Source organism: Crinia signifera, chromosome 8, assembly GCF_055691185.1.
Source record: "Crinia signifera chromosome 8, ASM5569118v1, whole genome shotgun sequence".
Lineage (NCBI taxonomy): Eukaryota > Metazoa > Chordata > Amphibia > Anura > Myobatrachidae > Crinia > Crinia signifera.
Window position 1 is genome coordinate 10,502,267 of NC_139224.1, and position 12,971 is coordinate 10,515,237.

The 12,971-nt window shown below is 47.8% G+C and overlaps 1 protein-coding gene across 1 annotated transcript in view; it reads right to left on the minus strand.

Moving 5' to 3' along the window:
* Positions 1–12,971, minus strand: part of GRM7 (glutamate metabotropic receptor 7) — a 345,665-nt gene that overhangs the window by 116,512 nt on the left and 216,182 nt on the right. The window contains exon 7 of the mRNA XM_083155738.1: positions 10,344–10,483. Coding sequence (XP_083011864.1) covers positions 10,344–10,483 — 140 coding nt within the window. The remainder of the gene's footprint in view (positions 1–10,343; positions 10,484–12,971) is intronic.

The following is a 12,971-nucleotide window of genomic DNA, read 5'->3' on the forward strand; positions in this document are numbered from 1 at the left end:
GGTCTGTGATATTTTCGTAGGCTGATTACAGCCTTGCACAGGGCGTGATGTCACTCTGGCGGGCGGTGGCGGCAATATGATCGAAGGGCACTGCAAAATAGCAGAGGAGCGAACAGATCTGAATAACCCCCATTTTTGGGATTGGGCACGAAATCCCAACAGTCAGATTACCATCAGATCGTGCTACCCTACCCATCCCCTACCCCCTCCTGCAGTCCAACCTTAACACTCTCTCTGGTGCATAACCCTAACGCTCATATTTGGACTCTGAAGTGAGCGAGAAATGGGGGGGGGGGAGGTTCTGATTCTAACTATCACAAAAAGATGTGGTTAGGGCTGAAATGCTCTACAAACTCTATGTTGACATGCCGACTGTGGTACAATGCTGTGAGAATGTTGACATTTCACATGTGTCCCACATCCGTGTAATGGAGGTGCGCACAGATTACCTTGGCAAGATGCGGGCAAACGGTGGCATCACAGTTTGGGGCTTATTCTGGATGACTCACTCGGATTCGGATTTGAATCCTTGCAAGTCAACCTAGCTCCGCCTTGCTACTGGTGGCCCGGCCCCGCATTCACAAGGCGCGTTCCTTTAGCACTGGCTGTGATTGGTTGTTTTACATGAACATCTATTTGCAGCGTGCAGGGGAACGCCCACATCATTCGATGGTCAGCGGCCATCGAATGATGTGGAACGTGCACGCATATGTAAGGGTGCTCTGGGGCTTATTCTAAGTCAGACGTTCGTGCAATAGCTTTCCCGTAAGTCCGCGCCATTCCCGTTTCTCTGATATGCTAGTGCGAGAATCCGTGGAAGTGTGCAGAAAATCCCTGCCAAACCCTGGGTATTGGGCACCGGACGCGTCACCATTTAATTCCACGATCACGCAGGAAAGTTTTGTTTGTATATTACGCCGACATTCAGAGTATTAACATGGACGTAATGCCACATGTCGACATTCACCAATTTTTACATTGACACTCATAGGGGGAAACGTACTAAGATGTGTATTCTACTTCACATGGGCTGTTGCTGTGGGCAACCAATCAGAATTTACTTCTTATTTATTTATCACCTAGCAACATCACATGTGAAATAGAATACACATCTTAGTAAATTTCCCCAATTATACTGACATTGGGCCAGATTCTCTAAACTTCAAAAGTGATAAAATGGAGAGTGATAAACAGCCAGCCAATGAGCTACTGACTGACATTTTTCAAACACAGTCTGTGACATGGCAGGTAGGAGCTGATTGGCTGGCTGTTTATCACTCTCCATTTTATCGCTTTTGAAGCTTAGTGAATCTGGCCCATTGTCAGAATGTCAACAATACCGACATATCACTCTGAGCTGATTTTAACACTAATCCTAAACCTGACACTAAAATTAATCATCTGCCTGTCGACATTCCCCATGTCAACATGGGGCGGCCCAAATGACCGTATAACATAGGGTAGTGGATAAGTGGAATAGCCTCCCATCAGAGGTGGTAGAGGCTAAGACAGTAGAACAATTTAAACATGCTTGGGATAGGCATATGAATATCCTTACAAAGAAATAAGGATTAAAAAGGGTTGAGTTTACCTGAAGGGTAAAAAAGGGGCAGACTAGATGGGCCAAATGGTTCTTATCTGCCGTCAAATTCTATGTTTCTATGACATATAGTATGTGCAGCGCATAGTTGCCTACCCTCTTCTGCAGGAGACTCCCTCTCTCCCTCATTAGTCTAGCAATCTCCCTCATGTCACCTAGCCCACATTACACTGTTACATCATAGTTACCTCCCCTCCTGCATTCTGCAGAAGACTCCCTGACATAGCAGCAATCTCCCTCTCTCCCTCATTAGTCTAGCAATCTCCCTCATGTCACCTAGCCCACATTACACTGTTACATTTTTTGGGAAAAAAGGAATGAGAGATAGATACATTTACATTGATCATCAGTGTCATTTCCCAGCACTTTACCAAGTATAGTATCTCTTACTGACTGATTTGGGGCTCAGCTACATTTGGATATACAGTAAGTCATTTGAAAATATTCTCTCAGATGTAGCAGTACACACAAACGATTGTAGGTGCCACTTTCACAATCTCTCCATATATGGAATTAGACACGCCCTTTAAGTCGAGCATGACACGCCCCCTCACTGGGGCACTGTGCAAAATTCTACTACCAAATATAATCTCCCTGATACTCCTTTTCAAAAGTAGGCAAGTATGGTGCAGCGTATATTTAAATTAAAATCCAATTATAGTTTACTGCTATAGGCCCTGTGCTCCAGGCTGCAGCCGCCGGTATGTGAACTCATAAATCAGGTCCTTAATGGAGATATAATGTATGGCCGACATACAGGCGGTTTATTTTTACTTTTGTGGCTAGTGGTGTCTCCTATTGTTCCTCTCTCTTCTGTCCAATCCCCTACCGCCACAGAACATGTATTATTTATACCAAGCGAGGAAACTGATACATTTCTGTTTAAACAAGGAGATCAAAATAACTGAAATAAAGTCCCTATACTGAAGAGCTTACAATCTATGTAGGAGAGACAATAGATTACAGCAGGAGGAGAGCAAGGCCTTACTTCCAGACAATGGGCTGCTTGTGACAGAACAATGACATGACATCCCCCGGTCTGCAGATCCCATTTGCCACGCTCCAGAAGCTGTGCCCAGCCGCTGGCTGGCACAGACAGGGCTGTGGCAGAGCAGCCTCGCCTTGTTTATGTGGCGGGGATTGTGCAGCAGGATTTATGGGGTGTTAGATCGGCTTAATGCACATGTTTGTAAAGCCATATTGATAATTAGACATAATATAAATCTTCCAGGCAGGTCTGCAGCAGGCTGTGTGTGATATACGGCTGTCTGCTGGAAGATAGAGGAACAAAAAGAGGCGTGCGCAGAGTCAGCAGGCGCATTAACCGTCTGAGCGCCGCCGCTGACAGTCCAGGATCGTCTGCTGCTGCAGCCAGCCGTGTGTACTGGGAGGGGGATGTCTCAAAGATTGGAGAGAGAGAAAGAGAAGAGACGATCAAAGCCTACAGAGCGATGATGTGGAGAGAGATAAAGTACCAATGCTATCTAATGCTTTGTGTACACCTTGGTGAGATTCAGGCTCACTTTCCATTCCAGTGGGACAACATAGTGAACATACATTATATCACTAGCAAGGCATGCTTCCATACCTCCCAACTGTCCCGCTTATCGTGGGAACGCCACGGTTTTCTGGGAACGTTCCCGCATCTCTACCGCCAGGAGCGTCTCGCGGTGGCGGGCGGGCAGTTGGCAGTCCCCCCCCCCCCCTATCATCCGTGAATAGACGCTGCTTGCATGCACACAGCACTATTCCTGCAGCTGGAGGGGCTGAGGGCATTGCCAGCGGCTCACGGAGCTGCTGGGCATGCCCCCACAGCGGCGAAAATGGGTGTGGTCTCGCAACGGTGTCGCGGTTATAGGCCAAGCCCCTTTTCAGTAGCCACGCCCCCAATAAATCATCCCACCGGCCCCTCTTCAAATGTTGGAAGGTATGTGCTACATCCCATAGCAATCCCAAGTTGTTGGTGATGGGAGGAAGTGTCTGAAAAGCAAAGTGTTTGGGAAAAGCTGCAAGACGCTGTGTCCCATGGTGATCACAGTTATCTGATGTTCGGGAAGCACTTTGACCACTTTTGCCTTGTGACTTAGGGCCGCATTTAATAAGCAATATTTGCGGCTAAATCCCTGAAAACACCCGTTTTTGGGGGTTAGCCGCAAATATTAAGTATCACCCCAATGTACCAAAGGGGGACCGCAGCAGGAATCTCTGATCCCTGTTGCGACCCCCCCTTTAATGCACCGCCACCGGCCACCTCCCCCATAGGCCCATTCCTTTTCCTCTCTTAGACAATTTTTTACTCCAAGCTCCTTTCAGCACTAATGAACACTCCGAGGTCCTCTCCCCTGATGCATCTATGTTTATTTACCGTGTACATGTCCTATATTGTTTTCTTGTTTTTGCTCATTTATGTAGGCGCCGCGGAACCCTTGTGGCACTATATAAATAAATAATGATAATGAATGCTGAAATCCCCCCTCCCCCCCCCGTATTCTGACATTTACTGTTGTGAAATAAACTTCCCGCCTTCTCCAATATTGCGGGGGGTGGTGTTCCTCTCCTCTGAATCGCTAGCCAGACGTAGAACAGTGGAGTCAGATGGAGCAACTCTATAGAATAAACTGAGGGCAGATATAGCTAGGGGTGCCTTCGCCAATCCCCATAAATTTGTCCTATTGCATGGTTTGCAACACTAGACAACCCATACTGAATATAAAGGTCAAACACCCAACAGAAAAACTATTTGAAAAAAGCATACAGTATGTCAAATAATGGCTACTGATGGATGGACCAATCAGAGCACAAGAAGGTTGTAAAGAAGCCAATCAGAAAATGTAAACTTATGTCTATAGGCTTATAATAGGCTGACTCCCCTCCTAACATCATGTTTTCAAGTGTCACACCCTGTATTAGAGACAGACACCTTACTGAGCTATTTGGGGGCACCAATATTTATCTTTCCTCCGGGCAACTGGGACGAACTTATGCCACTGTACACTCATTGCTTCCCTACATAGCTGTATATACAGTTCCACATCATCGCCAGATACTGAATATATGATTGTCCTACACATTTTGCACTCTCAGTACAATACAGTGACTGATACAATACACAATTCTTTCCTGTATAAGTTATTGCTGGTAATGCATTGTGATGTCAGACAGTATATTCTTCATAAAGTGGTCCCCTATTTGCATCTGAAAGAGAATCAATACTCGTGCAACTGCCAAGGAATGCTGACACAGGCAAGAAAAGGAGGAATGACAAAGGAAGAATGCATCCCAACACCCTTGTGTCAGCGGTAATGAGCATAATAACGACGTGTCAACAAATAACTGTCCATGGGGAAGGCAGAAAACAAGGCAAACAAATATCTATTTTGACGCGAATGGGGAAGTTTTTTTTTTTCCGAAAGAAAGGACAGGGAGGGTGGAAGCCCTGATCTGCACCCTGGTTATTACTTCTACTCTGGATAGTGGAATATTAAAATAGCAACTGTTTGTAAAAGTTTAAGTTTAAGAACACAGTAATACAACTACTAAGCACTTTGGCCACACCTAATCCCTCTCCTGGCAATACTCAACTGCATTCCTAACCATGTCCAATCACATTCCTGGCCATACCCAATCTCATTCCTTACCATGCCCAATCACATTCCTAACCATACCCAATCTCATTCCTAACCATATCCAATCACATTCCTGGCCATACCCAATCTCATGTCTTACAATACCCAATTACATCCCTAACCATACCCAATCACATTCCTGGTCATACCCAATCTTATTCCTAACAATGCCCAATCACATTCCTGGCAATACCCAATCTCATTCCTTACCATGCCCAATCACATTCCTGGCCATACCCAATCTCATGTCTTACAATACCCAATCACATCCCTAACCATACCCAATCACATTCCTGGTCATACCCAATCTCATTCCATGATCATACCCAATATCATTAAGGCCAAATCTAGTCCCACCACATGACCATACTCAATCCCACTCTTGACAATTGCCAACTGCATTCCTAACCATACCCAATCACATCTCTGCCAATACCCAATCTCTTTCCATGACCATACCCAATTCCATTTCTAGCTATATCCACTCCTATCCCTTTCCATACCCAGGCCCATCCCATGACCATACCTTGTGCCATTCCATGAACATACCCAATCCCATCACTTGCGATACTCAATCCCTTTCCCTACCTGGCTACATATCACGACCATACAAAGTTTCATCCCATGGAACATACCCATTACCCATCCATGACCATACCCAGTGCTATCCCACACCATACCCAAGCTCCTTCCGTGACCATACCCAATCCCATTTCATGACCATACACAATTCCATACCTTTCCATACCCATACACATCCCATGATCATACCCAGGCCCATTCCATAACCATACTTTAATCCCATTCTATGAAAATATGCAGTCCCATCACATGACTGTACCCAGTTCCATCCCATGACCTTACCCAATCCCACCCCAAGTCCCATCCCATGACCATACCCAAACCCATCCCATGACCATACCTAGCCACATCCCATGACCATACCCAGCCACATCCCATGACCATACCTAGCCACATCCCATGACCATACCCAGCCACATCCCATGACTATACTCAGGCCCATTCCATAGTCATACCTAATCCCATCCCTTGACCATACCCAGACCCATCCCATGACCATACCAAATCCCACCCCAAGTCCCATCCCATGACCATACCCAGACCCATCCCATGACCATACCTAGCCACATCCCATGACCATACCCAGGCACATCCCATGACTATACTCAGGCCCATTCCATAGTCATACCTAATCCCATTCCATGACCATACCCATGACCATACCAAATCCCACCCCAAGTCCCATCCCATGACCAGACCCATCCCATGACCATACCCAGCCACATCCCATGACTATACTCAGGCCCATTCCATAGTCATACCTAATCCCATTCCATGACCACACCCAGTCCCATCCCATGACCGTACCCAGCCACATGCCATGACCACACCCAGTCTCATTCCAAGACCATACCCAGCCACATGCCATGACCACACCGAGTCTCATCCCATGACCATACTCAGCCTCATGCTATGAACATACCCTGTCCCATCCGATGACCATACCCCCAGCCACATGTCATCTCAGTCACACCAGCCCCATTGGGCACACTCCAGTGAATATGGCCGCTGTGTGGCCAGGCTGAGCACTGTGATACGTTCTGCACATGTTTCCCCTGTCAGAGGAGTAACATATTACAATCCTTTCATCCACTGGGGGATTATAGATATAAAGCAACTCTCTGAAATAAGACTTTCTCTATCTTTTGCCAAGGGCTGTGATTTAGGATGATTTCCTGAGATCTCCTCCGCTGAAAGATAACACTTTGGGTACGGCACTTTTGGGACAGGAATGACAGCTTCCAGTTTGTGCTCATCTTATTATTATAAATGACACAAATGCTTCAATAAACTCTGCAGAATCCGGAGGTGATTGTGATCGGAGCAAGTAGCCGGAGGAATAATATTTATGTCCGTGCCATGTCGTCTCTTAAATGACAACATATTACTCCACTTAGTTTTGGTGCAGTGACTCCAGGTCCTGTGTAATGTGTTTTTGCTGAGTGCCGCTGTCAGGACTGAGTGATCAAGGGAAATATAAGCCGCAAATATGGATCTTTAAGAGCTGGGAAAATTCAATTGTGCTCGCAGAGTCTGCCTCTCGAAATGTCGCAGCTGTGTTTAATAAAAGGTGTGATGACAAAGGGGAAAGGAATTAACAGCTCCCACAAACACCTCGGGGCTCCTTAACTTGCACCGACCAACTTCTAATAATGTATCTACACGTGTTTCCGGAAAGTATCTGACCTTGCAACTTAGCACAGTGTTAGATTTGGTATTGCTAGACATAACTGAGAATGCGTGCTTTGCAATTTCAGCTTCTTGGCCCATGTCAATACACAAAAGAATATTCAGAGAGTAACCTATTACTGTCAATGCCTCCAAATATTCATCTAAATGGTTCTCAGCTACCAAGGCACAGTATGACAGCGGCCTGGTATTTCTATCATACTTGGTTCACCATTTTCATTTCGTTTTCTATCTTATTCCTATAGCAACCTTCACTGGAGGTTCATATACAGTCTAACCCAATAATGAAGGTACAATGGGCCCTATTCAGATGTGGTTGGAAGCGCAATTGTTGCTGCTTACACAGAACTCTGTAGAAAACAGAAGGAGCGAAACTGGTCCAGGACCAATCGGATCATCTACATTCTATTTAGAGGGTTTATTCACTAGTAAAATATTATGCATTAAAGACATGGCATTTTCTATGAATGATATACAGTAGATCAGGCCTGGCCCTCCAGCTGTTGTGACTACACATCCCATCAAGCATTGCCACAGTATTAGCATTCTCTAATAGCAAACTTGTGGCAAGGCATGCTGGGACTTGTAGTTTCATAACAGCTGAATAGCAACAGGTTGGCCAGGCCTGATGTAGATGGTTGTGCACAGGGTCTCGACAGTCGGGATGCTGACATATTTTTGAAAGTACTGTAACAATTACCCTTAAATCTCTTCTCCTGCAGCCTAACCCAACCTCCGCTCCCATGCAGCCTAACCCTCCCTGTCCTTCACACGCAGCCTAACCCTATCTTCCCCTCCCCTGCAGCCTAACCCAAACCTCTCCTCCCATGCAGCCTAACCCTCCCTCTCCTTCACATGCAGCCTAACCCTCCCTCTCCTTCACACGCAGCCTAACCCTATCTTCCCCTCCCCTGCAGTCTAATCCTAGTCATCTCCTCCCCCAAAGTCTAACCCTAACCCAACCTCCGCTCCCATGCAGCCTAACCCTCCCTGTCCTTCACACACAGCCTAACCCTCCCTGTCCTTCACACGCAGTCTAACCCAAACCTCCCCTCCCATGCAGCCTAACCCTCCCTGTCCTTCACACGCAGCCTAACCCTCCCTCTCCTTCACATGCAGCCTAACCCTCTCTCTCCTTCACACGCAGCCTAACCCTATCTTCCCCTCCCCTGCAGTCTAACCCTAGTCATCTCCTCCCCCAAAGTCTAACCCTAACCGTCCTCTCCCCTACAGTCTAAACTTAACCTCCCCTCCCACAGCCTAACCCTAACCTCCCCTCCCACAGCCTAACCCTAACCTCCCCTCCTGCAGCCTAACCCTAACCTCCCCTCCTGCAGCCTAACCCTAACCTCCCCTCCCACAGCCTAACCCTAACCTCCCCTCCTGCAGCCTAACCCTAACCTTCCCTTCTGCAGCCTAACCTTAACCTCCCCTCTTGCAGCCTAACCCTAACCTCCCCTCCTGCAGTCTAACCCTAACCTCTTCTCCCACAGCCTAACCCTAACCTCCTCTCCTACAGCCTAACCCTAACCTCCTCTCCTGCAGCCTAACCCTAACCTCCGTTCCTGCAGCCTAACCCTAACCCCCCCCTCGCAGCCTAACCCTAACCTCCCCTCCCACAGCCTAACCCTAACCTCCCCTCCCACAGCCTAACCCTAACCTCCCCTCCCACAGCCTAACCCTAACCTCCCCTACTGCAGCATAACCCTAACCCCCCTCCCACAGCTTAACCCTAACCTCCTCTCCCGCAGCCTAACCCTAACCTCCCCTCCTGCAGCCTAACCCTTACCTCCCCTCCTACAGCCTAACCCTAACCTCCCCTCCGACAGCCTAACCCTAATCTCCCCTCCCACAGCCTAACCCTAACCTCCCCTCCCACAGCCTAACCCTAACCTCCCCTCCCACAGCCTAACCCTAACCTCCCCTCCCACAACCTAACCTCCCCTACTGCAGCATAACCCTAACCCCCCTCCCACAGCTTAACCCTAACCTCCTCTCCCGCAGCCTAACCCTAACCTCCCCTCCTGCAGCCTAACCCTTACCTCCCCTCCTACAGCCTAACCCTAATCTCCCCAATTAGAGCCTAACCCTAACCTCCCCTCCGACAGCCTAACCCTAATCTCCCCTCCCACAGCCTAACCCTTACATCCCCTCCCACAGCCTTACCCTAACCTCCCCTCCGACAGCCTAACCCTAATCTCCCCTCCCACAGCCTAACCATAACCTCCTCTCCTACAGCCTAACCTCAACCTCCCCCTCCTACAGCCTAACCCTAACCTCCCCTCCCACAGCCTAACCCTAACCTCCCCTCCCACAGCCTAACCCTAACGTTCCCTCCCACAGCCTAACCCTAACCTACGCTCCCACAGCCTAACCCTAACCTCCCCTCCTACAGCCTAACCCTAACGTCCCCTCCCACAGCCTAACCCTAATCCTCCCATCCAGCAGCCTAACCCTGACCCTCCTGTCCAGGACACTTACCCTAATTGTCCCCTCCAGTAGCCTAACCTATCCCTTCCCACACCTTGACCCTCTCCTTCTGCAGCCTAACAAAATCCTAAACCTCCCATCCAGCAGCCTAACCCTGACCCTCCTGTCCAGGAAACTTACCCTAATTGTCCCCTCCAGTAGCCTAACCTATCCCTCCCCGCACCCTGACCCTCTCCTTCTGCAGCCTAACACAAACCCTCTGCTTTCACAGCCTTACCCTAACCCTTCTGTCCAGCAGCCTAACCCTAATACTTAGCGGTGGAATGTGTTGGGATTGGCTGAGAGGTAACAGCAATGAGATGTACAGCCAGAACGCTACCAGCAGCGCGGACACCCTGGCACCCAGTAATACTCACGCTGAGCTGCAGCTCGTCAGTCCACTGCCCAATCAGACGATATCCTGGCGTGCTCCGGTTCCCCATCTGGTACTGGAAGATGTCGTATCGTCCCAGCGCATCTCCATTTTTATTAAACATAACAGGGGTCCCGGCGCTACCTGTAGGGGGAAAAGACAGCGTTCTAAACATCCTTCTTATTAATGATATTAACATTTATTTAACCAGCGCTAATACCACCTGGTGCCTCACCAAATCCTGCAATAGCCCTATGCCATTGCCAGATGCAGATTTCCTGTCTGGATTGTGGGAGGAAACCGGAGCACCCAGAGGAAACCCACTCAAGCACGGGGGGGAACATACAACGCACCTTATTCTGCTTGACACCCTCCCCTGCATTTATGTGCAGCCACTTTGTGCGAGCGGGCGGGGCAAATTGCTTATTCGCCGGCCCACTCGCACCTAGCAGTGCGGCCAGGGGGCGCGGGCAAGGGGTAGCGCCCATAGGAATGTCCAGCATTTCATGGACGTCCTCAAGAAAATATTGAGCGTCCCCATGCTAATGCGCCGGTGAGGTGGGTGCACCCGCTTTACGTTCAGGGACCTGCAGATCTAAGACACCAGGGAGGTCTGAGAGCATTTGCAAAATCATTTACAATAAAATAAATCCGAACACAAAACACCAGCGGTTAGCGTCCAACATGACAGCTCTCATCCTCAAGATATCCGGCTATGGTACCGCGCACACTGTTGCGCAGATTCAAGATGTCAGCGGCATAGCAACAACCCCAGTGCTTCATCTTATTCTGGCCCATTACGGCTAATGAAAACTACTGAGAATATATGAATTATTACAGCATATGATGTTTCATCAAAGGGAACATTAAATGCCGTCTCTTCTGTGTAAGACAGAAAAGAAATCCAAAAAATCTCTTCTCAAAGAATCTTGATTTTATCATCAAGAATTTAAATAGCAGAAACTCCGACGCTTGGAGGGGAAAAAAAAAATCACTAAAGCTTTAGATGCAGGAGTAAAACACCCGAAATTTGCAGCGAAATTGCTAAATAATTAGTGCGGCTTTTTACATGACACAAGGCATTAACAGCGGGACATGAAATCTGGTCCATGTTTGAAGCCAGAACAGGCCGGCGAGCCCTCAGCTCACAATACTGGACAAATTACCAAAATTAGCTCAATTATACTTTGCAGGAATTGGAGAGAATTATTCAGGAAATCACTGGATGGTATGAAAAAGGGAGAAAATAATAGGTCTCTGAGCTACAGAGAATCCCGCGTTGCCGGGAGCGATGCGAGCGTGGCTCGATTGATGTCATGGCGAGAAAGCATCTATGGGAGAGCCCTAATGTATAGCGCATTAATGTACATTGCATTAATGTATAGAGCGCTGGGTTTAGTACGACGGGTGATCCCCTTTCCGTATCCTGCTGGGATAATGCAACTTTGGTCTAAGCCTGATGGTAAAAGCAGCCACTAAATTGGTACTAGGAAAGAAAGAGCATTTGGTACCTACGTAATAATAAAGATCTTAGGATGCTATTGATGTTACTGGTATATTGGTAATGATTGGCCTTATTACAAGGGCTGCCATCAGAAATTGTGGGGTCCGGGACTGTCAGAACAGGCAGGGCCCCCTCCCCATTCTCGTCCTTTGCTGTACTCAGCATTGAAAGCAGTACTCTAAGTTGCTGACAGTATGTGCGTCACTGGAACCAGGTGCTTGCGCAATCACACCCGTGACACACCCACATCTCCTTAGCCACTCCCCTGTTACCTCCCAGGAACGTCCACTGAATTCCACAGAACATCTGATTCTGTTCTGACTGAGTCTCTTGGCAGGATGTACAAAGAGTCCAAGGTGCATCCGTCACTGCTGGAATATCTACTAACATGATGTGTGTAGTGCCGCAAAGGACAGAGCCCCCAATAGGAACCGCCCTTTACGATCAGAGCTGCACACTGGTCTACCGGATTTATGCAGTGCGACGCGGGTGGCTGTGGGGAATCTAAAGAGTGGAGAACTGCAGAAGTTGCCCATAGCAACCAATTAAGTGTAGGTCTATAAAACGATAAGATGAAGCCTAGTTGCTATCAGAAACTCTTCCATGCGTTAGAAGACCTTGATACATCTCACGGTCTGTCTTTTTTTTTTTTTTTACTGGAATTTTTATAAAAAGCTGTAAATGTATTTTTCAGATGACTTTAATCAGTTCCAACATGAGAGAATAATCCTGTGAAGTATCTATGATAGCCGTGTTACTGGAATTCATCGCCAACGTATACATACAACACCCCCGTGTGTAGGGTTATCCCAAAATACCAACCCAATAGCGGCTGTAGCACTAGGGGCCTTATTCTGGTTCACTCTCAGAGGCAAATTCCTTCTCAAATGGACAAAACCATGTGCACTGCAGGTGGGGCAGATGTAACATGTGCAGAGAGAGTTAGATTTGGGTGAGTTATTTTGTTTCCGTGCAGGGTAAATACTGACTGCTTTATTTCTACACTGCAATATAGATCTCACTTTGAAGTAAAACCCCACCCAAATCTAACTCTCTCTGCACCCGTTACATCTGCCCCACCTGCAGTGCACATGGTTTTGCCCATTTGAGAAGGAATTTGCCTCTGAG